Below are 26768 nucleotides of genomic sequence, written 5' to 3' on the forward strand. Positions count from 1 at the left end.
ATTATTCCCTTCCACTTTGCTGTAGCCTCTTATAGTCTTGGGGAGTTTAACACCTCCTCCCCCTTCTCTGTTTTAGGCTGAAGAATCCCAATTTGTTCAATATTTCCTTGCAGACCATGTTTTCTAGAGCTCTCCTTATTCTCGCTAGTCCTCTGGACTCCCTCCAGTTGGGCTCTCTCCAACTCAAACATGTCTTTCTTGAAATGCTGGACCACATTGCAGCTAAGCCATCATCTGCTGGGAAATCAGGAGGGTTCCCCCCTGCCTACATCCCAACACAGTGTTTTCTTCACCTGAGCCAACCTCGGGTTAAAGCTTGGGGCCCACAAGAGCTTCCACTTCTTGTTACTCAGCCAGTTCTCCACAGTCCATTTGTGCAGCTGAAAGCAGCATATTGCACTTGTCTCTACTGAATGGCTGCCTCCACTAATCAGGTCACTTCTCCAATTTGGTGAACTAAAATTAAGTTGAAGATCTTAAAAGCAACAAGAAGAAAACGGATGCCAAACAAAACCTAAACCTGTAAACCCATGATCAAAAAAAGAGAGAATTTTTAAATATTCTTGGATAGAAGTACCTTTCTGCACTTACATACTCAAAGTATGTAGTAAATATATAGTATTCTACATACTAAGAATACAGGACTACAAACTTTCCCCTATATGAATCTCAAGACATGGAGTATCCGTTTAGGCAAACAATCTTTTTCTGCTGGCATATAGACAGCAGGAGGAATAAAGGACCAAAATTCAGGAAGAGGCTTCTCTACAAAGTTAAGCTGGAATTTAAAAGCCTGAAAATACAAGGTGAAAGAAAGGATCCTGAATAATTTATCCCAGAGTAAGCATCCACATTTGAAATGATTTAGAAATAGCTCGGTCTGGCATAACAAGTCCCTGAATGAAATACCAAGACATTTCTCACACAACTAAATCTTTTATGGTAATTTCCAGCCTGAAGGCTGTAAAACTAGATAGAAAATCTACGCACAAAAACAATACCAAAATTCAGCTGCCCTTCCCTTTCCTCCCAAATCTCATCTCCTAAAGCTCCTCTCACATTGGCAACCCTTTGTCAGGGATGAGAGGGAGGCTATTAGAGGAGAGACGTAACCTGACATTTAATCTACAATGGGAAGAAGGAAAGAAATGAGAAGTGAACATTTATTTAACATTGTGCAGAAGGAGCTCAGCCCTGGATAAGAATACAGAGCTATTTCAGAGGAACTGTTGTTCTAGCCTTGTCTTCCATGGGCCTCATTTTCAACCTGAATGTTATTTTGATGCTCTTTAAGATGAAAGTACATCACTGCCTACCTTTCTGCCGATGCCTAAACTTGAAAAGCTATGTAATAGCCTTTCTTTTGAGTAAGTGAGCTCTACCAAACCACACACTTGAGCTCCCTAAAGGGACTCAAAAGAAGAGGCAGCAGCACCCTAATGTTACACTCCAATACCAAGCATAAGGTCACATGTCATTTAGAAAGCTCATGCTCATGTCTTCATTTTCTTTGCTATCAGGACATTTTTCTGTCACTGATCTAGGTGCCACCATGCGGTGTCACTTCTGTCTGCGTCTTTTTCTTTCTGCCAGCTTCTTTTTTGTCCATTTAGACCATATGCTTGTCAGCATGTGCACAATGCCCAGCATAACTCAGCACACAAACCTATTACAACAAACATGCACACCTTGCACTACCAGAACCAGTGATGCTTACAGTCCTGTATCCTGCCATTAGCTGACTACATGTTGCAACCTCAGTTGAAGCTTCTCCTGAGCCTCTGCTCTTGCCTCCACTCCTGTGGACCCTTCAGCATCTTTTCCCTCCCTCCCAATTTAAGGGTGGCTATCAGGCATCACAGTTATTTTGGGAAACACAGGCGGTCAAGCACAGTGTCTGTTGCCGCATGATTCAAACTAAAAATGATATGTTGCAACTGAACATTTCTCCATTTTATCAGAAAACTTCATGAAAACTGGGGAAGCCAACTGAGATTTGCAAGAGTCTTGACTGGAAACAAATACTTGAAAAGTATTTGATCAAGAAAAAAGGCTAAAACTAGGCAAAAGAAGAATAACACCACATCCCCTGAGTTTTCCCAGTATCACATGGAGGAGCATTTTTTCTTTAAACCATTTGCTGAACAGATGGAGTCTGGCAAGAAAATCTACCCCTGCCGAGCGACACTGCAGCCTACCTGTGTAAACCACTTTGCGCCTGACGGTCAGATTGACGTGACCTTGCTTGGCTGCCTGTTGCATAAGCTGGACGACAAGCTGGTGCGATTTCCCGACAACAGGTGTCCCATCCACACAGATCAGTTCATCACCCGATCTCAGGCGGCCATCAGCATCAGCAGCACCCAGCGGTACAATGTGACCGATGTAAATCTGAGGAATTACCAGAAATAAAAGAAAGGAAGGGGAAGAGGGGAAGGGAGGGAAGGAAGAAAAATAGCGATAAACGAGAATGAGCTCAACAGCCAGCTGGAAGCAATGGACACTGGTAGTTAGACCCAATTTAGTAAGGACAAGAGATTGTTGACAAATGACTGCTGGTCAGGAAAGTTGCTCCTGTGAAAGCAGCTCCATGTGAACATAGCCACATCGTGAAATTGTAATAAACTGACATCTTGTTTCTTTAGGTGGTCCATTCACTCTAATATGACAGGCAGCCTTGGGAGATGTGCTCAGCCAGTGACCAGAGAGGAAGATGGTTAACAGCACTGAGGGGCTTTCAGGGAAGCCAGAACTGAGTTACCCTTCCAGTTGCCTCTAGGGTTTACAGGCTCTGTCCTCTCACCTGCCCACCAGCTCAGTCTCGGTTTCTCTTCAGTGAGTTGTGTGGAGTTACTTTAACATGAGAGGAACTCATGGGCTCTCTTTCCATAAACGAGCAAAATAATTTTGGCAGGAAAATATGTGGAAATTTATGCTGCCACTATCCAGCTTTGACCTGTGCAGCACGTGAAAACCTGGCACCTTCCACGGACACTGGATTTATGGTAAAGAAGTTAAGTGAATTCAAGGAGGAATTCAAGTTAAGGAATTCAAGTGAATTGAGCAGATCGAAAACCTGATGCTAAAACCACAATACTTGCAAACCTGACCAGGACACCCTTTCCCCAGTGTCCACGCAATTTCAGACCTATGTGCTTTCACTTAAGCTATCACAAAAACAGGAATAGCAGGGGAAGCCAAACTCATTTCAATTATGGAGTTTTGGTTTGTTTTTTGGAGGGAGGGTGGGAAGGAGCTGCAGGATATAAATACATATCCCACTGGTTATTTTAACAGAGATGCTACAGTGCAGTTTCGCACATCTGTACATGCCACTGCTGTGATTCTGGAAAATGTCACAAGTTAAAACATGACTGCTTCTAGATATACTCACAGGTTCTCCAGGCTCATTTCCACCTAGAATCCTAAATCCAAACCCGGTTTCCTTTCTCCATAGAAAGATATCCTGCTCTTGGTAATCTGGAACTGAAGGGAAAGAAGGAAAACTATAACTTTAAATCAAAAAACCCACACCTTTATACCCAATTCAGGACTACTCTGATGTACATGTAGAGGGGTCTGCTGCACAATTTTACTCTTTAAATGAGACGGTCTTGAATTTTTAGACAGAATTAAGAAAATTTATAGTTTTGAATAATAAAGGGCTATTATTTAAATCACTACTAAAAATTATACAGGTTTCTACTTTCCAGGTGTCTAATTGTGACTTGCCATTTGTTTATCACTATAATATTTCCTTCCACTGATATTAGCATCATTACCCACTGCAAGAGCCTCTTCCAAATCATCAATAAATAAATGTCTACAACAGAGAATTACTCTGCCAGAAACAATACATCTGACTCCTCTTTCATGGGAGACAAAAGAGCCACTTGTTATGACTTCTACTGTTTAATTAACTTTCACAAGCATAGTTTGCTATCTGTCTGCTGACACTGCTTTAAGTAACTACAGCACAGATCCCCAGCTGGTGTAAAACAGGAGGGCTCCAGTGAAAACAATGCAGCTCTCCTGACTCTTGGTTATGTATGGGCTCTGTAAAACCACTGAACAGATAAAATCAGCTGGAAACATAAAAAAGCCCAACCTTACCTACTCATTACTATGGAACACCAGCAAGGTTTTCACAATGAATATTACATACAGTGAAGTACTAACCTTGAAGTGCGGTTGAACAGTAACGTTTTATATTAACTTATTCATGCTCGCTTTCATCCCTTTTTTTAAAATGCAAAATTACTTGCTGACATTAAATCATATCAGAAGACAACTTCAGGTTCATTTAATATTTATTGGTTAGTATCTGTAACATTGACTAATTTTGTAATGATCCCCTCCCAAAATTTGTTAATTGATGATGAAAAAAGGCTGCTCCTTTACAAGTCAGCTGCCTATGTCTTTAGTAAAGAAACCCAAGTATATCGTTCAGGAGTGTAATGTAAATAAATGCATACTCAGATACAGGATGCAACATGTTTAATAAAACATCATCTAGTTTTCTTTATCTATGAGCAGATAAACTGGTTGTTTTCCACCGACATCAATGAGTGTCAGACTGGGCCCTAAACTGCATTTTGCACTGTCGGTGTCTGTTGTGCAAAGGCTGGGGTCTAGTCATCTGCTGCTTTTCAGCATTAAGACTTTCGGTTAGCTCTCTTCAATGACTCGACAGGTTTAAAACATAATATGAATGTAAGACCTGGGAATACTAATAATTAAAAGAACAGGTGAGTGCTAAGGCACAGATGTCTGCTTTGACATTTTCATTCACATTGATTTTACATAGAATATTTCCACATTTTAATTACCAGCAGTTATAAACTAAGCTTAAGACCCGTGCACATTACCTTACTGAACTAGAGGCTAATTTTTGTCCAGCTACAATTACAGAATGATCAATGATGAATACACTGGAAGCCTGTGTGGTTCATCTGTTCAGGCGAGCTGGCCGAAGGCAGCTTGCCCCCGTACAGGCGTGCGGCAGAACAGCAGAACTTAGACAATGAATTAATTGGGTTTTGTCACTGCCTTCAGCGAGGGGCAGCGTGAAGAGCAGACACATTCGGAAGCATCTCTCCAGCACTTCGCAGGCTTTTTTTTTTTGGCAAAGGCTGGCCCCAACCAATTAATAGCGCACGTTGGATCTGTCAGAGGCAAAATGGCTTGTGCAGAGAGCTTCAGCGTGGGCCCGTTTCCTCGGCATCTCTCAACACCTTCCCATTTGTCAGCTCTCCAGTCTCACTGAGCGATGCCTTATGTTCCTGGTTCGGGTACCAGCTAGCCAATTAAGGGCTGCTGGAGGTAACGGCAAGCCGAGGTGTAATGGCGGTGTCAAACCAAAGCAACAAAAAAAAGTCTATACCCAAAGCAGTAAGTTCATTCATGTAACGCTCCTTCCGCTGGAAGGATTACAGAGAGGTGAAACACAGATACAACAAACATACAGACAACACACATTTACACAGCGTGAGTACAAACTGAACACAACTCCTCCTACTGCTTTTTGCGCCAACTCCGCAGTACGGTGAGCACAGCCCACAAAACCCCATCCACCTCTGTGCTTCCACACAGCTGAGGCGGGACCCCCTGAGGCTCTCCATACTGGAGAATTATTTCAGGCTCCCCGTTATTCGGCAGCATTTCAGAGGAGCCACTTGCCTTACTTAAAAGGGAGAATTTCGTGGTGGTGTTGAAACTTTGTTGAAAACTAATGAAAAGTAGCCATCAGGAGTCATTCATTGCATCTCTGCACCTTGACCTGATCTCAAGGATGCCCGACTCTTTCTGAAAAAATGTGTACATAGCCCAAATGGGTAAAACTTGCCAGCCCGCCCGTCCTGAATTAAACCAGAACATTTGGAGAATGTCGCAAAAGTGGTAAGAAGAGTTCTGCTGGGGCCGTGAGGAAGGAATGGAAGGAGAGGTGAGTGCCACGGCCCCGACAACGACCCACGTGGGCAGCAAACTCCATGAATGGGATGGGAACATGACACCCCCCACCGCCGCCTACGAAATCCACCGCTCGCCAGTACACAGTAAAGCAAGTACTTTGCACCTTCATGTCTAACCTTGGCGTACGGCCCTGCCAGACTCCCTTGGTGATGAAGAGCCCCCCGCCACAGAGCAGCAATGACACCAGAACAAGACATCACAAGACACAGATACATTCTCGGCACAGTCTTACATTCTCCAAAACTCGTAGAATTGATTTCTCTCTCTCTCTCACCCTTGCTCAGTCCAGTTGCAGGCGAAGGTGACATAGCTGTAATATTAATTTTACAATTTTGCAAAGCTTAATGTATCTGCTTTCTTGTTAGTTCATTTAATTAATTTTGACTGTATGGATCATGTTAGGCTTTCATGCATAAATTGCTAAGGTTATAGCTACTACAGATTACAACATACTAACTTTTGCATCTATTTGCACATGCCTGTGGACTTGTGGACATATAATAGACACATATATCAATTCATATATTTATGCACATGCATGCAGGTATATTGGAAGAACACTTTTTCTCTCCTCAGAGGAAGAATCTCTTGGACATCACCTTAAAAGTACTTTTGTACCAAAAATTTTCCACCAACATGACACAGTTAGTATCCTTCTCTAAAGTTAAGAGAAATTCTAAATACATACTGATGAACAAAGAACATGGTACTTAATTAGAGGTCATTTTAATCAAACTCTCCTATACAAACTTTAACAATTACCTAACACGTTATATTCAAAAAATTCTGCCCAGTGGGATATCAGTTTCAACAAAAGATGGATTAAAAAAAAATCAGTATGAGTTTGCTTTAGTCACTAGCTCATTTGAGGCAGCAGCACTCGCAGTGACTCATACCCTGGCAAAGCACAAAAGTTTTAAGGCCCAGATTCAGCAAAGTATATAATGGCAAGTCTGAAGCTAACGGTGAACAGTCTCACTGAAGCTGATGGAGAGTTTCAGTGTTGAAAAGTCCTGTGATTTAGTCACAAATTTTATGAGATTCCACATTTGCAGGGCAGCCCTGTTTTCTAAACTATCCCACTGCAGGAGAACGCCAGTTTTTCTGTCTTTTCCTTTTAATCAACCCTTCTGGTGGGACGGAAAGCTTTCACAGGATGACTTCAGCACGTTCTCAACAAGATGACCAAGTTCTGCCACTGAGGTGTGGGGAAGGTGCGATGCTTTGCCTGAGCCGCAGAGCAGGCTGGTGCCAGACGAACACCAGCAGCGCCTGCCCACGACCCGGCTCCGTAACGGCTCAGCCGCCGCTGCTGCTCGCACAACGTGCCGCAAGTCCTACGGCCCTTCCTAGCAAACATTCTCAAAGGGCATGGACACATCTGTGTGCCCAAGTGTGTCACTGTAACTGTTTGTCTCCTATTAATATAATAAAAGGACATAACCCTGCCACGGGGCTTTTACTATCATCTTTAAAGCCAGTCTGATCAGAAGGCAGCTGCAATTTCCTGCAACTAGTTTTCCGTTCTGTTTTAAGGAGGAAGTATCTAATGTTTGGTATCATTGTGCAAATATTTTTAATTCTGTGTAATTGCTGGTGAGTGGATGCTATACACTGGGGTCAAGGCTTGTTTGTATTATTTTAATTAGATTTGGGGAGAGACAATCCTACCAAATAAATTATGTGCCTGAAAATAAAATTCAAATATTAACGATAACTTAGAATATTTTAAAAGCTTTAAAAATTATCTATCGTGTTCTGCCTTACTTTTAATTAAATGCTTAAGCCCTTCAAAGGGATTCATTAACACATCTGCAATTCAGATTAATTCATTTTGTCACTGCTGTTTTGACAGATGGCCATATGTAGGATACGGTATTTTGCAAAGCAATCAGGCCACATGAGAAAAATTTGACAACAGATTGCGTTAATCTTTAAGGAAGTTTAATAATACATGGAAAAATAAAAAGCATATTATAAAATGTATTTTCAATAAAACAGTGCGGGATTTCAGCATTGCAGTTCTCTGCTAAACTATTCGATTGCTGTTCCTCTCGCTGAGTGTGCTTCACGTATGTCATTCCTGGATCTTGGAAACACTTCAGTTTTTAAACCTCAAGGGTTTGTCCTTCCCTCTGATTCATGTACACAACTCCCACTAGCAGCAATGAGCTCCCCATAAAGAGGAGCTCAGGCAGCTAAAACTTAGCACCAGCAAAGAGTGCACTTGTTATCACCACCGAATGATCTGTTTTCAGATTCACTTAACACAAAGCCGGCTATTCTCAAAAGTCTTAATCCAGCAAAGAACTGCGACTGTGAGCCAGACTGCAGCAGAGCGTTTGAGCTCAGCCTTAGCCTTAAAGCATCCAAGCCCCTTTGGGTTTACAGCTTGAAAATAAGCTTCCTTGGACCAGAGCCCAAGCACTCAGCACCTTGCAGGTCTGATCCCCTCACCCTGGGGAGCTGCACGTGAAGGAACTTTAGCCAGCATTTGTTGAATAAAGTTGCAGTTCTCATCTGCTGCCACTCAGCCGGAGTCCAGACACAGTTATGGAACCATTGCTTAACTTTACATTAATAATTCTAGCTTAACTTTTCTTCTTTTTTTTTTTTTTCCTTCCCCTAAACAGGGAATGTCTGTAGCTCTCCTCCACAGAATCGAAGTACTTCCTGACATGAAGATTCCTTGGGTAAATCCCCAAAAATACATGTTTTTACAAAACTATGGGTTATCTGGTGCTTTTGAACCGAATTCTGCTCTACCAATGGCTTCAATGAGACAAGTCACATAAGTCAAATACAGTCTTTTTTTATAAAATACTGATCCAAAGAATACTCAAAGGAAGGAAGAACTCATTTTACCAATTCTGAAAAATTAAAATGTTGCCTATGCTTTCCATGTCTACATTATTATTATTAATGCTAATAACAGTGGGATGCACTGCCAGTGAAAAAGGCAGTAGGTGGTCATTATAGATTCAGTACTTCTTAGAAACATCCTGGAGATGATGTATTCATATATTGAATAAAACCTCTTTATATTATTATTTTTAGATGAAAAAATATTCTTTCTGGGCCAGGGCTAATAAATTCATCTTCTTGTGTCAACTGCACTTGAAAAATTGCATTATGTTCTCTTTATACTCAACAATTTCACAAATGGGACAAAATGAAACACTTAAGATGATCTAATGCTCTAAAATTCTGTCTTTTTTAAGTTCATCACATACTTCAACACAACAGGTTGTTGCTGTTTTTCAGTCCACTTACTGGGGCTTCAAAACCTTTTCTCTCAAAAGAACATTTTATAATCCTTTTCAGGTTTATTAAAATTTAAGGAGATGAATCAACAGAGAGCAAGCTCCGGACTGGGCAGGGGAGAGCCGAGAGAGCTAAGCTGGGGCTCATGGGCAGTAGGGGCTTCTAGGACCCACCAAAAGCCCCAGACACTGGATGCATCAGCCACCCTCAGCGCTGGCACTAGGGTGGCATTCTCCTGCTGTACATGTATTTGTGTAGTTCTACTGACTCCTTCATCAAAAGAATGCAGAGTCACACCTAGCACCCAAAGCTATGGATGTCATGGGAGAGGAGGTGCTAACCTCCAAAGCACCAAAGCTAACTGCTAAGCTAACTGCTAACTGCTAAGCACCAAAGGGAATGGGTGCTCAAGTAAAGAAGAAAGGAATGATATGACCATCGCTGCCAGCCAAAGAAGGCACTGAAGTTAAACTGAACTGCAGCTGGGTAAAATTACGAAAAACAGCACACGTGGAGCAGACAGACAGTGAAACTGTAGGGCCAGGCGCGGTTCCTCCCATCCTGCAGTCTGCGGTGCTCCACGTCAGCAGAGCTCCCTACGGGTGGTCCGACAGCCACAGAGCCCGTGCCTGGGCCACACTGGGAAGGGAGTCCCGAAGGGATGATTCACGTTCCTAACAGAGCAGCCACCAGCCGCCCACTTTTCATGCAGACCAAACACAGAGAAAGAAACGTGGTGGCTCACCCCAAGTTCCCAGGGTGGAAGAGGCATTAGGTTTCAACTGTGAACCACAGTCCACATTTACGAGACTGGTGAGAGGGACAAAAAGCGAAGGCTTGGTGAGGGAAGGAGAAGAACTGACCATTGACATCTAAATAAAACCATCAGTCACACTCTGGGATCAGACCGCGACAGGAGACAGAGCATGTCCAACTGCCTTTTTTACTTAGACTGTATCTTTCCTGGTTCTCCCCACCGTTCACTAGGTGCAGTGAAGCTCTGTCACTAGGTAAGAGTGCAGGTTAATCCCCAGGGAACGTGGTTTACTCCAGCTTTGAGTCAGAAATTCATAGGTTCTTGGGCACTTCTAGTGGCACGTGCTTACGAGGAGCCATGATCATATCACACTTCGGCCATTCCTCAAAAGCCCTCTAGCTATGAAACCAAGAAATCTCAGAAAACACTTTACCAGGAAGGAAATGGCATTGGGATGAAAAGGTGGTAGAAAAGCACTGATGTTCAAACAGGTAGGTCTCATCTGGTGGAAGAGGCAGGAGATAAGGACTGAAGCAAGAGATTATCGACACCACTAAAGAGATGCTGGACCACAGAAAGGTGAGACAGGGAAGCTGAAGGGGTGAGGCAGATCCCAGCCTAGCAAAGGTCCAAGCAGAGAGGTTTGTGGCCCAGGGAGAAATGAGGCATGGGAAACCAGCAGGTCAAGAGACAGTGAAGAGGCCTCTGGAAGGGCTCTAATCACAGACAAGGATAAAACCTCTACAAGATGCTTGCAGCTGCCGAGGAAGGAGGGAGGATTTAGCACACGGTGTTGGAGGTAGACACAGAAGGCTGACTGCCCTGTGCACTTCAGGATTTCTCCAGTGCAGCCTTGGGTTTTATTGGGAAAGACAGGCAGGAGTTAATGCTGCTAAACTGATACTAATGACTAATTAGCATGAGTTAAACAGTTAATTAGAAATTAGCGAAGTAACTGCAGGGGGTCAGAGGCAATGGCAGCACAGTGCCTATGGGAACCACATGAGAGGAGCAGCGGTAATGCCGGTGCCATGGGGCAGCCTCAGCCTTGGCCATCCAGGCAGGAGAAGCAGGAGCGATGCTCCACAGCTCTGCAGGGCTGAAAAGTCACTGTCCCTCAGCCCTTGCCCCTTTTTCCTATTCCGATGAGGTGCACGTGCAAGTTCCATCACTGCTCTTCTCTGCAGATCAGCACCACCTGGCCCAAGAGCCTGCAGGGTCAGTACGCCTGGTCGCTAGGAAGGGATGGAAGGGAAGCAGTGCACAGAAGCTGAGACACCTACAAACTGCATTGCTGAGACATTCAATCCAAAGAGATGAATCTTCAGCCAAGAAACTGTGACTCATGATTTAATTTTTCCAGGACATAAGATTTCAAAGTGATTCATTTGGTCAGAAAAAAAACAGCTCCACCATTTTTCATTCTGAGGTAATGTTCACTTCATACTGGTTTTACCAATTTCCAGTTAGCACAATAAAATCCAATTCCAGGTGATACTCTTACAGCACCCAGACTTCGAAGCTCCCCTTTCTGTCACTGAAGTAACTATTGCTTTTGAAAACGAACCTAATACGCCTAACTCTTTCTTTAAGAAGCTTCTACAGGTTCGATCATCTTCAGCAGTGCAATTAAAGCGAAGCCAGTGTATTTATTTTGTTCACAGAGAAGAAACTGAATGAAACCATATTTATAGTCTTGGAGCAGAGTCAAAGCCCTGCTGAACTATTAGCCAAGTGTGCAGATCATTAATTGCTATAAAAGCCACTTACAATATGCATTTGATATCTGCATTGTTAAAGTGTTCACTCTGGTCAAAGTAAAATGGCTCAGCTGGATTTTCTCATCCTCAGGGTGAGGCTGGAAAGCATCTGATGTGAATTTCAGCAAACTAAATACTTCCCCTCCTTACTGAAATTCCTACGCGTATCAGACAATAAGCCTTAACCTCAAAAAAGAGTTTAGGATCTGGGTAACAAACTTGGAAATTCTCCTTCAGCCTCATATAAAAGCAAAACAAAAGAATAGGGGAAAAGATGGTCTTTAATTTTAAAGGGATTTTTCGTATTAAGCTTTGGTCTAAATGCCCCAGCCCAGAGACGATCTAAATTCATTCCTCATCAGAGAGGAAACTGCACCTCTCTCAAGTAGATATCACTGACAGACACCAAATTAACAAACTGAAGCCTTATATTTTCAACATAAATCTAAAAGATTCAGCTCTTTGCAAAGAAAATATACAGAGAGCAGCTGCCAGAGCCGTAGCCTTAGCAACCACACCTGCTTCATACTCACGTCGGCTTTCATACATGCTCCTGGACTGGGCCCAGATTTTGAATGGATCTGGCTTTTTCTGCCCAGAACTGTCCGGTTGATCCCCAGCCGGCACCTCGGCAGTGGTGTAGTCCGGCAGCACCTGCGTGCTGTGAACGGGGGAAGCGGTGTGCCCGCTGCGGTGGCTGGAGACGCTATGCTGAGAACTGTTTTGGCTGTCTTTCCTTTCAAGTGGTTGCTGTAAGGAAGAAAACGAGTGGAAAGAGAGAGAACAGACGGTTATTGGTCTTTGAGTGGGTGTTTTCCATCAATTTTGCTCCCTTCTTTGATCAGGGTTTCTTCATGCACATAAGTAAATATATAAATCTCACTTTTTCTGCTACCAGTTAATGCTGGGTACAGTTAAATTCCCCAATGACAAATTTTGATAGGCAGACTGACAGAAAGAGATATGCAAAACAAAGTAGTTTATCATAAAAAAAATATGCCATTCTCCTTCTCACCCATAAAACAAATCTAAATCTCATTATAGGTTACTAGTTTCAGTGCACTTATTTTTTTCCTACATTAAGGCAGAAAAATTCAACAACCTTCTACTCGGATAACATTAGGGTCTAACCTGAGCCTGCAATAAAAAGGAAAAACTGCCAGATTTTACTGTGAAAACTTAACCAGTCCCTCTGAAACAGACTGAAGCGCAGCCCTTACTATGCAAGATCCCTTTTCCTCTGTAGCTCTTGCAACCCCCACATCACAAGTGGGTGGACAACAGAGTACCACTTGCATGTTTCTGCTTCCCAGAGCATCCACGGGGATTACAGCAGACCTTCACAAATGTGAAAATGTCTATTTGCAGTTTGATTTCCTTGTTTTAATTGAGCGTATTAAAACAGGAAAAAATATGTCCGCCTAAATTCAAGGCTTATTCAAAAGCAGTATGTCAAGAGCTCTGTCTGCTCAATATTTAGCTAAGCAGGGTACATAATTCTGAACTCAAATTCACAACGGTGTGCTCAAATGAAGCACAAGTCACATTTGCATTGCCAGGATTTGCCAATATACAGCAAAATCCTCCCTCAACAAGAGCTCCCCGAAGAGTACAGCAAATGTTTTTTAATGCTCTTTTGAGATGACCTTCAGGTGGCATCAAGGTTGAGTCCAGTTTCCCACCTGCTCCCGCAGAGGGAACCGGCATGTTCCTGGGGCTCCTGAGGCCCAGAGGGCAGCTGGAAAAATAGCATCCTACAGGTTCTTTGTACAACATCCACAATTTCCTGGCTAAAAGAGGTCAGTCACACGTACCAAGAAACCTCAGACCAAAATTTAGCTTCCTGCTGGCAGGGAATACCCAAACCCACTGCAACACGAGTCTCTGCTTTCAGGGACTTCTCCACAGAAACCCAAGCAGGGGCAGGGAGAAAAGCCAGTGGCAAACACGGAGCAGATCAGCACAGGGGGGTGAAGCGCACACAGGTCTGGGGACCCCCTGCTTTCCACTGAACGTGAAACCCCAGGTGGCCAGTGCTCCATCATAGCAGGGCTGAATTAATTACAGAGGAGAAAGTCACCAGACAGAAGTGCCTTCTTTTTGAGTCTTAACAATAATATCTCCCGGTTTGTTTTTTAAGTTGCACGTATCTTTAGGTTTACACTGAGAAAAAAAACCACCTCCAACAGCCAAAATGACTTTGGCCTCGCAGCCTTACAGTCAAATTGTTGATCCACTACCAGCATTTTTTTAAATGATATCTTGATCGACTAGACTGTGAAATTGCCTTTGTCCTTTAAGCAATTTTGAACAAAGCATACCTGCTGTGATTACTCATCTGCAGACTTTCAAATACAAATATCTGAACCAATTTCAAACATTTTTAGCTTTTCAAGTGGTAAAAGAAGCTAACTCACATGCAGCCCTTCAGTTTTTAAATGAAGCAGTTTTAAAACATCTATGCTGTGGATAATCACTCCTATGTAACTTAAGAATAAAATAAAAAAAAAAAAAACAACAACAAAAACCCCCAAAAAACAAAACCACTTTACAACTCTCAGTCCAGCCATCTGGATTGTTTTGTTTGCTTGGCCAAACTACTAAAATAACTACAAGCATCCTGTGAAACTTCAGGCCAATCTCACTGGAAATAGCTGGTTTACAGAAGTTGGAGTACAGGGACTAAAATGTGAAGCTTTATTCAGCCCTTGGGGAAATGCTGAGAACTCTCTGACTTAAAACTTTCTGATTCAAAAGGAACAAAGTTTGAACTGTAAAAAGTGCTCTCACTTTACAATATGAAATGTCTAAATATTGAACAAACTATGAATTCTATTTCGTATTTGGGTTGCAAATGGAAGTGTCGTCATATTTCAAGCAAATCCACCTCTAATTAAATGAAAGTTGCAATTACAGAGACATTTTGCAAGAAACTGGGGAAAACAACTTCAGAGGGACAGTTGTTTTTCCAAACAGTAATTCCTTCAAAAAGCCTGAAACATCTCTATTTAGGAGTTGAAGAGGGGAACAGAGAAAGGGGAACATAGCCATGGAAATAACGAATATTTGTAATTAAGACAAGACAATATTAATTGACTTTCACTTCACCAGATGAGGCCAAAAAGGTTTGGGGCCCAAGTTCTTCTCACGTGCTGTAGCAGCTTCAGCACATCATCATCAGGACCTGCAGGACCCTGCACTCTGCTGCACTCCTGCAACGGGGAATGGCCAGGTGAAAAAGCTTGTGTCTTGGTGCAAATGTGGAGCTTTCCAAAGAGAGACCACAGGCCAATGAAAGGATGGCTTCTCTACCTCCTGCCTGGTTCCTAGCTTCAGCTCCAATCCTCCTGGGTACAGATCTGACTGACTGGCTCACTCAGCTCACACAGAGGCAGGAAAGCAGCTAAATCAGGGCCAGAGGAGCACAGGTGATAGATCACTGCAGAGCTGACGGTTCGGACCTCACCCTGAGATGTTGGATCATGGTTTTCAGTGCAAAGTTAAGCTGATCAGCTGCGTCGTGTTGACTTCTGATGGTTGACTTCTGCCATGGGGCACTGAACTACCCAACTAAGCAAGAGCATCCCAGCCCTCCAGAGTCTAAGGTCTTCTCCAGAGCTGTTGATAAGCATAAACAGCTTGCCAGAAAGACTCTTGACCACAAGTGGCTAGAAATCAAGACTACAATGACTAACTTAAGTCCATTTAGGCAGACTGCATACTTTAATACAAGCGATGGGAAAAAAACAGTCACCTTGGTACTGTATTACAGCTGGGACAAAATAAATACATGGAAAGCTGGAGCTTCTCGTGCCCTATGCAAGCCCCAGGGTTGAGCTGCATGGCCCGTGCCAGCTCCCATACACCCTTGCTAAAGCTTTGCAGTGCTCATCCTGTAAAACGTAAGATGAAGAAAACATGGCATTGGGAAGGTGGTCTTTTCTAGCTGCCCTCTCCCCCACCAGATGAGGTTAACAGAAACACCAGCATGGCTTGAATTTCTGAGGGCAGCTGTAGGGGCAACTGCTGCCGAAGAGGGGGCAGCAGCAGTCAGGGCTTGGGCATACATCAGCCTTCCAGGATTTCTTCCCCCCTAGCGTGCAATCTCATTTTCAGCCACAGGCATGGCATTTGCCAACCCAAAAGGCAGCTTCTCCCTCGGCAGAGAGGTTGAGTGAGCCCACACTGAGCACTACATTGTCCTCTGACTATGGGGAGGGAAGAAAACAGCAAAGGTGATGTAAGCCAGGGAGCTTGAAGCTGTTGTGTTTCAAAAGGAGACAGGGAAAACGGCTTACAGAAGTCACCAGGTGCCTGGAAAATGCTACAGATGCCCACATAGCAGAAACCAGTTTGTCATTCATGCTAAATGAAAGAGTAATTAGATGTTACTTTGTACAGTGACTGCTAAAACAACCAAGGCCCATGACACAGCTGAGAGGTGGCTGCAGGCAGAGATGGGACACTAATTATTAGCAGCAGTTGTGTATGTCTGTGTCAGGCAGAGAGAAACCCGCTGCAGAAGAGGCAATGGTGGCAGAGAACACATCCTGCGGCATGAACGGACACCAAAGCTTTTTGGCACGGGATTCTGCAGGCAAAAAACTGCAAGAGTTGCTGTGGTTTCCTCCCACAGCATTTCAAGGTGTGGGGGGGAATGATATCTGAATGAAGAGGGATGTATTGTACAAACACTCGTGTTGTGGAAGCAATGTCACCTCCTGACAAAAACTGGACGCTGGCAGAGCCCCAGGTGCTGCCTATCCCACCCAAAATACGTGGCAAGTCTCTTGTCAGGAACAGGCTTTGCATAGGAATCGCATTTTTGGCCACAAATCAGCTATGCTGACAATGCATTTGTTTACACCCAAAAGAAAAAATTACGGTTTTGGAAGAGCTTAGGACTTTCTTCACCCTGCAGTGATCCCATCTTCTGATGATCTAGCTGCAAATTTTGTGCTCTTGAGCATTTTGGAGAAGCTGGTCTTGGCAGCGACAGTAAACCAAGCTGGAAATGGGAATCTTTGCCCCCTTGTGGAGTTTTTTGATGCAAGCACCAAGGACAAAAAAAAGAAAAAAAGGAAAAAAAAAAGTTTGTTTTCGTCCACATTATACCAGGATAATTGCACGGGAAATTGCTATACTAAAGAACTTGCACACTGAAAATATATAACCCCAGATGGTCAATAAAAAATATTATCCATTTTAATCTAAAAAAGAATCAATAGGAAACTGAAAACAAAAGAGCAGCACAGGGAGCTGCTGTGCGCGTGTCCTTGGTGGGAGGGAAGGGGGAAGAAAGAACTCGGAAGTACCCAGTCCCATATTGGCTGCAAACTTCTGTTACTAATCCAGCTCTTTCATCAAGGTTGAAAAACTCTCCTTAAAAATGAGAAGAGGAATAAAGCTTATCAGAAGATACACACAGGCTGAAGAATGCAGCCCAGGAAAACTGAGCTGAAGGCAGAAGAACATTCCCAGACTGTGTCACAGCTCCAGCGCTAACAAACCTCTCCAAGGGGCTGGAACACCTCATCCCAGCTGAGAGGTATCCAACAGCCTGCCATCAGCCTTGTGGGAATAACAGGATTGGGCCAACAGCTAAAAACACAGCTTGTTTGAGAAAGATACAGCTGTTGGCAGTAAGTCAGGAGTGTCCAGGCTTTGGGGAAGAACACAAGGTAACATGAGAGGGTTCATCGCTGTGCTGAGCGAAGCACAAGAGGATGGACACCTGAGCTTGTGTCTTCCCCTATGCAGCAGAAGAAACAAAGAACGAGCACAAATTAAGATCCAGCCAACTGTTCCCAGCCTGGATGTACACTGTCCTCTAACTGCAGCTACTTTATTAATTAAGGAATGATGGAAAACAGTCCCCCTGCTCTGGGTAAAGCAAGCGGGGGAAAGGGGCAGCACACTGGTCCCAAGCCCCACAGCCAGCTGTGCAGTGCTGGGGACAGCCCATGGTGCTCAGCTCAGCTGGCAGCACCCGCATTCACCCGACAGCTGCACGTGCAGCACACCACCCCCGGGAAATGCCGGGGCAGGGTACGGCGAGATGGCACCCAGCCGGGGAGCATGCCAGCGGGGCAGGCCTGGCTCCCCCCTGCCAGGGCATGGCCAAGGGGGCCTGGCTCCCCTCGCCCCGCCGCCAAGCAGCAGCCCTTCAACTGAACCAAAGAAGGAATGTGTTTAGCAATCCACCACTGCTTTTGTGGTTTTTGACCATCACCTTGGCCACACAAGCTCTGCTATTGGTGTAAATCCATCCCAGCCAGCCCCAGGACAGTTTCCCCCCTCTGCACACAGGTGCCCCGAGGTGCTCTGCTCCAGGTTTCCACGCTCAACCCGTGCGTGTCACCAATGCACGGGAATGAAGAAGCAGCTGCACCGACTCTGACGCGTCCTGCTCTGCCCCTCCGAGGAACGGTTGGTCATTAACGCTGCCACACAATGCAGCAGTATAAAACACTTCTGCTAATTACCGATGCAAATGATCCGGTGTGCAGGCAGGGGGAATAGGAGGCTCTGCTTTTTGTGAATTCTGGCTTTAGAGGCAACAGCACCGCCTAGGGCCGTCGTAAAAATTATTGGAGGGACCCTAGAACAAGGTGAGAGGGGGTTGGGAGAGGCACATGAGGGAATGGGACTGCTTTCCAAGGCTGACCGGCTCCTCAAAGGAAGCAGGAGGGAGAAATCTGCTGTTGCAGAGCTACACCTGTTTGCAAGCTGGCTCTGTTCACCGAGGCAGGATTATCCCCACATGGATTTAGATGCTGCCCAGATTTTCACGGTGCACCGCTGCTGACCAGAGAAGCGTCTGACACGGCAGGATCCCGCTTCACCTGATGCCGACTGCGTGTGTGGCAAGGCGGGAGCCTCCCCGCTTTGAAAAGACCGAGGCTCATTGATCGGGGCTGGTTTAATGACAGCAGACGGAGTCCGGATCGAGCGCAGCCACTGCTGCTCCGACCGGGCAATAAAGTGCAGGCAGAGAGAAGAAATGTGCCAGCCACGTATGTATTTTACACGCTGGCTTCTGGTTTACCAAAGGCTGAAACAATCTCCGCGTATGACAGAGACGAGTGCGCAGGGTCTGACGTGCCTGTGATTTGCGAGGGAGCACACCTCGCGCTTCTGCCTCTCAACATTAACGCGAGCTGACAATGGTAGAGGCCTGGGCTCACATGACTTTAATCAGCGCTGCCCTAAGCCATCAGAATCACATTAATTATTTCAGGGCTTTCTTTTTGGATGAACAGAGAACTCGTATTAAAAGCAGGAGCCTGCTGCTCAGCCCCTTCGTAAACCTCTTGCCCAGGTTTGCGGCGAGGTGGGCTGCGCCCAGCTGCTGCTCCTGGCACCCATCGGGGACTGCCCCTGAAGTTTCGCACTGTCTTACAACACGGCAAAGACCTCACTCGCTCTGCATCCCCAAAGCTGTTGGGTGAGAACTCCTTTTTTTCCCCCTCCCTCTCCACAGATAACTGGAAACTTTCAGGCTTTAAGTATTCCCTTTTCTTTAAAAATGTAAAAGGTTTCTTTTTGTTGCATATTAATAGCACATTAATTTCTTCCACAACATCATGCATGGAGCTTTAACGACACTTTAGATCACAGCTTCCATGCTATTAGGTAACATGTCATCCAGGTAACAGCTTTACATGGAAATAGGATCAGAAGGGACAAGAAAATACTGCTCTGTTGGTTTGGGTTTGTTGTTGGCTTTTTAAAATAAGGAATCTCACACCTGCAGCACAATCCTGCTCAGTATGAAAATGCCTCCAGAGCAAGCGCTCGGACAGCTACCTGTATTCCCTGGGAACCCTAATCACGCTCCGTTCATGCTTTGTCTCTCTCAACAAGGTGCATGCTTTCCCGTTCTGTTAATAATTCAGCCGAGGTACTCGAGAAAACTCGGGGAGTTAATGGAAAAGGTTGGTGCCTGTGAGCACCCGACAGGAATTGCTATCTGGCAAGAAGGTGGAGCCTCCCATCTTTCCAAAAGGAAACAATAGCTTTTTTTTTTTCGGTAAGTTAAATGACAGAGAAGCTCATCTGCCAGGGAAGAGGACCTGTAAACCTGATGCTTTATTTGCAAACAAGTCCCCCTTCTGTACTGCATTCCTCTCTCATCTCCCCATGCAGCGGGAGCCGTGCAAGGTAATCATGGTTGCAACAGAAAGACAACTTAACCAATCGAGACCCACAAAGAAAACAAGACGAACTCATGCCTTTCTCCTTCAAAGCAGACAAACAGACAAAAATAGTAGCTGAAAAGTGCTTACCGACTTTGGGCTCTTCTTTGGGACCGGCAGTCCTGAAAAATGGCAACAAGGGAAAAATAAGCATTAGCATCTAAACGTTACCTTCCCTTCAAGAAAAATCCCTAGGTGTATCATCCGAACATAGCCATCTGCAGAGTTATGTCAGCTTTCGCTCTCGCATCGGAGTTACCAGTCTGTTCATATCGAATCAAAGCACAGGGAAGAGGGAGAGCGAGCGAGAGACGGGAGCGGGGAAGAGGGAGCGGGGGGAGAGCTCTATCTGCATTAGCTATGCTGACTTGTGCTGCAGCAGCCGGGAGGCTGGGAGAGAAACCCACAGCCCTCAGCGGCCGCCGAAACCCAGTGCTTGGGCAGAATCTCAAATGCTCCCCTGGATTACGGGAGACTTAGCTTACAATTAAGCCCAGGCTATTTCCTTTTGACGCGATCGGCTCGGCGATTTTATCGGACCAATCGCGGCGGCGCAGGGGAAACAGGTTGATTTTTTAAAAAGTATTTCTTTAGAAATCGATTTGTGAAAAGAAATTGCGCGTTGGCTGGAGCCGGGAGGCACAGGCTGGGAAAAGGAAAACAAAAGCATGAAGAAGAATAAGCTTTTATTCCTAAAATTGTTCATGTTACTGACAAAACACGTGTTTTCCTTCCTGTCCATCCTAAGTATAAATCTTTGAAGCCAGAGATTTTATCGGTTAGCTACAATTTCAGAGAGCTGAGGCTTGAAAACAGCACTGCAAATGTCCTGACCTTTGGGGGGATGGCTAGGGAGCTCGGAGGAGCGGGGCTTACACAGGTTGCAATCGATGCAAAGGAAGAAACAACCGGGAGGGCATGAGAGAAGGTTTTTTCAAGGACAATTTTACATTTTGGAGCAGCCTCTTACTTGCTTTGTGATGAGCAAGAGAACTCAAGTGGGATTTCTATTGACAACTTCTGCATACAGCCCGATTCCTAGCAGCAAAGGAGCCACTTGTCCGGGGGATTTACCTACAACGCAGGAAAAGCTCTTTCCTGGGCATTTTGTGAATGACCTTCCCTTCCCTCCACCGCTGGAGGAGAGGGAACTCCCCATATTTTGCTCTGTGTGACACTCCAGAAAACAAACATAAACCAAAACACAGATTACACTCCACATTAAGTGCTCAGTAATTCAGATGTTTGAAATCTGCTTTTGTCTTTAGGATGTGATTTATGTGGCACTTATGCCGCATTACGTGTTCTACTTTATGCATTTTGTGTGTGCTAAAAACCCATGCCCTCGTCTAACTTTTACGCAGAGAATAAAATAAGTGATGCAAGTGAATTACAAATCTGTCTAGGAAGAAGCTCATTTTAAGGTAATTTGGGAGATGTTAGTTCTGAATAGGGAAAATCCATGATTAAAAATGATAAACAGAGCTCACTTTGCTGCCGGCTCACAGACTGGGATGCAAACTGTAATGAGTATTTCAAATGAAATTTTTTCGTCTTTTGAGGAGTATCTGTGCTCTGCACATTACTGATGCTTTCCCAGCCGATAGCTGATACCCCTCCAGGCGCTGATTGATCGAGGGACAATGAAACATCAAAACTGTTTGAACTAAACAACCAAAACCGCAGCTTCATTTCTGCTGACGGTGACTGTGTTTGTATAATACACTTTAAGAGGAAAGCACTAATAATATTCATCGCAAGTCACATTTTTAACAGGCATCATTTATCACAGAGATATACGCACAGATAGAGATCCTCCCTCCCTCTCTCTCCTCCCCTTCCACATGCATGCACACACGTTTACTCTCCCTTTCCAAGAGATGCTCTTTCCTATTAAATCAATAGGTAGCACAGATCGCCATGCACGCACGCACCCTTAACAGACCAACATGAGCCAGAGAAGGTATTACAGCAATTAAATGCTCCCTGCAAAAAATTAAGCGAGAAGCAGCTGGGCTGCTGGTTCAAATTGTACCAGAACTCAGTTTATTGCATCACAAGCATTAAATGTTACAATTTACTAAGTATAAACTACTGAACAAACCTTTCCTTCAAAGTTTGACATTAATTTTAGCTGTTCCAATCCAAAAGAGATGGAAAATGGTTGAAAAATAATGGGAAGCACATCAAGGCCATTGTTCGGCAGGTCCTTCAGAGGCCGATGAATCTTACAGTGTCACTGCTCTGTGCCAGACTTTGCTGCAGAACAAGCAGTAATTGACTTTTTACCAAAATAAGTGACTGCAGAACACGTTAACAAATGTTGGTAGTTTTTCATGGGACAAGCTTACAGTCAGGGGAATAACGTGCCTGTACATGTTCCTGCAAAAATGTTATTTATTCATGTAATTAGGGTCTCATTTTAAAACTCCTGACGCAGTAGGCTAAATGAGCAAATGATAGGTATAATACATAGTTGTCATGCTCAGATGATGGAATGGATATAGTATTTAACAGCAATGAACACAAAGTGCTTGAACAACCCCTAAATCCTGGGAGCAACACTAGCAACAAAATGCCGAGCTTTTCCAAAAAGCTTCTAGCAAAAATAATCGCCCAAGCCTATGAATTTGGGATGGTGCCAACTATGAATTACAACATTCACCTTTTGATTACATTAATGTGCCCCATCACTGCCCAGGTCACTGCCCAGGTCACTGCCCATGCCGTGCCTTGCTTGGTATGCTCATCCTCCTGGCTGCCCCGGCCCCTCCTGAAGCCTCACGGCAGGTTTTTCAGAAGTAAATGGGCCAGGCAGGGACTTAACACCCAGTTTCCATCTCTTTGGCATTGTCCAAGTTTTTAGTGGTCACAGTAATGGCATTCACATCCCAGGCTAAGAGAATCCAAAAGGCTTCTCTGCTGCTCTGCCCTCAAATCTGATAACAGAACAGTAATAGTTTATATCAACACTGTTTGCAACATAATTCCTCTGTGATTTAATGCCTATGGACATCTCTCATTAGTATTTGAAATGCATCTTCTAATTTTGTGGGTTTGGGGAGGTGCAGATTAGAGAAGGTGGAAGAGTCAAGCAACCCAACAGGGCTGTTGTCATCACAGAGTTAACAGTGTTTTAAAACAAATGAGCACATCTGGTAAACAATGTCAGTATGACCTAAAACCCCTTGAATGGGCTCATTGTAGCTACTTACTAAATGTGCCTGGAATTAAATTAATTAGAAAACAAAAATTACTCGCCTCTAAATAACAATATAATAAAGCAACTGCTTAATGAAAAATATCAGTGATCAGTGAGCAATCCACAAGCACAAAAAAAGGGATTGTAATCAAACTAAATTCACAGACTCGTCGGCAAGGCAAGAAAGGCTTTCATACAAGGTTAGTCAAAAATGAGTCAGATGCAGGGATCTAAATTAAACTAATTATCACAGAGATTATTACATTTATCTTAACAAAAACCTCTCTCTTTTCTCCCCGGTACTCCCTAAAGCTCTATGTACAGCTGGCTGCATCCATCTGCTCAACTACATTTTGTAACATAGGGGAAAAAATGCAAATCATTAAGCCAGTTTTGTACCATGACTTCAGCACTCTTACCGCCATCACCCACCAGGAGCAGTACTCCGTTGTGTGACTCTATAGTACGTTGCGAGCAATGTGGTCCACGAAGTACAGCCACAACCCAGCTTATTTCATATTATTTGGCACGTGTTAATCTTGCAATCTTGTGTGGTAAAACTGTTGGAGCTGGGGAGCTGTGAGTTCCCTAACCCTAACTAGCATGAGTTCATGGAAGAACCCACTGGACCCTGCGTGCTGCTGTTTCTAACATGCAGTAGGTCCTCAATTTTTACGGGAACATTTTCTCAAATCTTTTGTCTTTATGCAACCAAAATAACATGAGGAGACCATAACACATGGTAAATTCCATTTTACTGAGCACATACAGAATGCAACATGTGTCTGCAAATCCATACCATAGCCTGGACCCGATTCTGGTGGGAGCCCAGAAGGCCACACATTGCTCAAAGATGACTTAGATGGACACAAGATGCCCTGTTCCACAGCCCTACGTTTTAGAGACAGTGGATCAAAATGATCAGAAGTTCAGTCTTAAGGAAGACCTATCTTAAGGCACCACGGGAGTCATCCAGTCAACCCATCTGAACAGCTTGGTTATGTGAAGGCCAGCTGGCATGAACACTTCTCCCTCCAGCACAAGAAAAGAAAAAAAAAAAAAAAAGTATGTATTTCAATGGGATTTCAACTGAAGTTGGAACAATTCAGTACCAGTTTGCACAATCTACCATAGGACAAAGGCACTTGAAATTGCTAAAAGCCAGCCTAGAAGCCAGACTAACATCTTACTTATTGCTGACGATGTTTGTGGCTACTGCTCAACATTTTTCAAGTTTGGGGTGTTTTTGCACATGAAGGAGAAGAACAACTGTGTCTGGATCTTCACTTCTCAGGACTGCTTAACACTTCCAGTCTGGACACCTTGTAGGCCATCCATAACCAACAGCAAAAAAAAGCCATAGGTGAGCCTGGGTGAAAAGGTCATCTATTTGGTTTTGCCATAATGTCATCTGCAGCCTAGAATGCACAAGAGCTGAAAACTAGCAGGAGATGAATAAAAACACAAGAAAAGAAACATTTCAGACTGTGTCACAAGGTTAACATTTACAGAGAAAATGTTCCTGCCTGGAAAAAAAAACCCCAAACCTCAAGCTTTCTAAATAACAGCTGCTTAAACTACACTGAATAAAAACCAAAGGCTGCATCAAAGAAAACAGACACTTCAAAAGATGAGGGGTAAAGTACTGGAGTCGGGGGGTACAGAACCATACACCTGGCACTGCACATTAATGGCTGCTTTCTGCCTGCAAAACAAGGAACTTTAAATAATTAACGCTAATGGCCATTACTGCTGCCGGGGGGGGTGGGGGGGGGTGGGGGTGGGGGTGCAGGGGACAGGAGGCTGGTGGTGACAAAGCAATCCCCTTGATTCTGTATAATCCATTGTCAAAGAATTTCTGATACTACTTAAAAAAGTAGATGGAACTTGATCTTTTCCAGACTGGAGAAAGAACAAGAAAACATACCAGAATAATTTGCAGCAAGAGAGGCAAGCTTATACAGGCATAAGGCGCACCATCAAGAAAGAAACCCCTACCTTGTCCCTGTCCAACTTTTGTGCTCATCATCATGAGTTGCATAACAAGAGTGTCACTGCACTAGCAAAAAAATTAGCTATGCAATACAAGCTTTAAGTGCGAGAATAATTTACGCTGCAGGAATAATGCCTTGCCAAAAATCAAATTTGGTAACTAACTAATACAGTGAAAAATGTCATGTTTCTGATGCTTATATACAATGCTAATGCTAAGAAAGCGATGTTTTCAAGAGACCATCTCAGGCATTATTAACTCACTGGCAAAAAAAAATAATGAGGCATAGTATGTTATTGCCATTAACAAGAATTTCAGTTCTAGATTCTCTAAAGATGTTAAATTGCATTAGTCTCAACTACTCATTTTTGGTCAGGATGCTAAACAATTCTTCATAACTGAAGTCTCAGTCGTATTTTCAGCATCTCAAACCAGAATTTATCTTAGAAGCGGTAAAGAAGACATAGGCTAATAAAATGCTATTTAATTACTAGTCAAATATAAATTTAACTATGTAGTAAGATACACATGGTAATGCCAAGACAGTAAGATAATGAAGAGATTGAGAATTAGTGTGACAATTACCCATCTAACTTATGGTTATAAGCATGTCAGCAATTCTTATATTTGTATTTTGAAGCTCATTAAATTAGTTTTTCCTAATGCTCAGGCTGTTGGAGTCATATGCTTAGATGAAAATCTCTGTTAATATTTAAATAAATATGTACACAGACAATACATTTCTGAAACCTCATGAATTCGAGAAGGCAAATACCAGAACTGCAAAGTAATAGGAAACCTCTATGTTCTTTTTACATAGATATATGTGTGTGCACACATGTATTATTTTTTCACACACATAAGCATACATGTGTGGATATGCATGAAGTTACTCTACCCTTTTCCACAAGCCCACAAAATCCATGATTTGCAAGGTTTCTAGAGCACATCTCACCATTTTTTGGGCATGCTGCAATTTCGAAGACGTTGAGTCCCACCCCCCTTCATGGCCATGTGGGTACCGAAGGGCAACAGCACCTCCAGGCCAACTTCAGGGGCCACTCCAGGCTCAGCGCGGAGGACAGTGGTAGAAGAGAAACCGCATTTTGCTATTGTCACACCTGTATTTGTCCTGCTCTGTGAGGGTGGTTGTCTTCAGACTTAGCACAGCACTGTTAAAAGGTGTAAATCCCCATCCTCAGATCTGCGTGGCTTATGGCAGATTCTCATATTTCATCTTTGGAGAGCTGCCTGCACAAAGTGGATGCCTACAAATAGGGCCCTCTTGGCACTAGTTTAATGCTGCTATTAATAAATAACATCCCTTAATAATAAGTTAATATTTATGTAATACTTAGCCAGATTCAGACCTGGGGGTTGCACATGCACACATGGCACACGAAGACAGAAAATTATTACTAGAGAACAATGGTTTTGCACATGTTTTCACAAAATATAACTGTATTAGATTGAAAATACAGGGGTTTTTTATTAAAATAAATTAGTAACTCAACACACTTCAAAGTATGTGATTGTACATCTCAGAAACCAACCCTTAAGGATAAGGATGGAGTCAAAACCTCTGGGATAGATATTCACCTGCCACATCCCTACCAACATC

At 43.7% G+C, this 26768-nt stretch overlaps 1 protein-coding gene across 27 annotated transcripts in view; it reads right to left on the bottom strand.

Annotated features, from left to right (window-relative positions):
• MAGI1 (membrane associated guanylate kinase, WW and PDZ domain containing 1) overlaps positions 1–26768 on the bottom strand; it is a 355855-nt gene that overhangs the window by 18955 nt on the left and 310132 nt on the right. For 21 of the 27 annotated variants that reach the window (XM_055707410.1, XM_055707402.1, XM_055707408.1 and 18 more), the window contains 5 exons: positions 20043–20074; positions 12288–12504; positions 6206–6283; positions 3395–3486; positions 2199–2391 (listed from right to left, as the gene is read on the bottom strand). In XM_055707410.1, coding sequence (XP_055563385.1) covers positions 2199–2391; positions 3395–3486; positions 6206–6283; positions 12288–12504; positions 20043–20074 — 612 coding nt within the window. The remainder of the gene's footprint in view (positions 1–2198; positions 2392–3394; positions 3487–6205; positions 6284–12287; positions 12505–20042; positions 20075–26768) is intronic. The other 6 variants (XM_055707400.1, XM_055707409.1, XM_055707392.1 and 3 more) reach the window with 1 other exon arrangement.

This window comes from Falco cherrug, chromosome 4, assembly GCF_023634085.1.
Source record: "Falco cherrug isolate bFalChe1 chromosome 4, bFalChe1.pri, whole genome shotgun sequence".
Lineage (NCBI taxonomy): Eukaryota > Metazoa > Chordata > Aves > Falconiformes > Falconidae > Falco > Falco cherrug.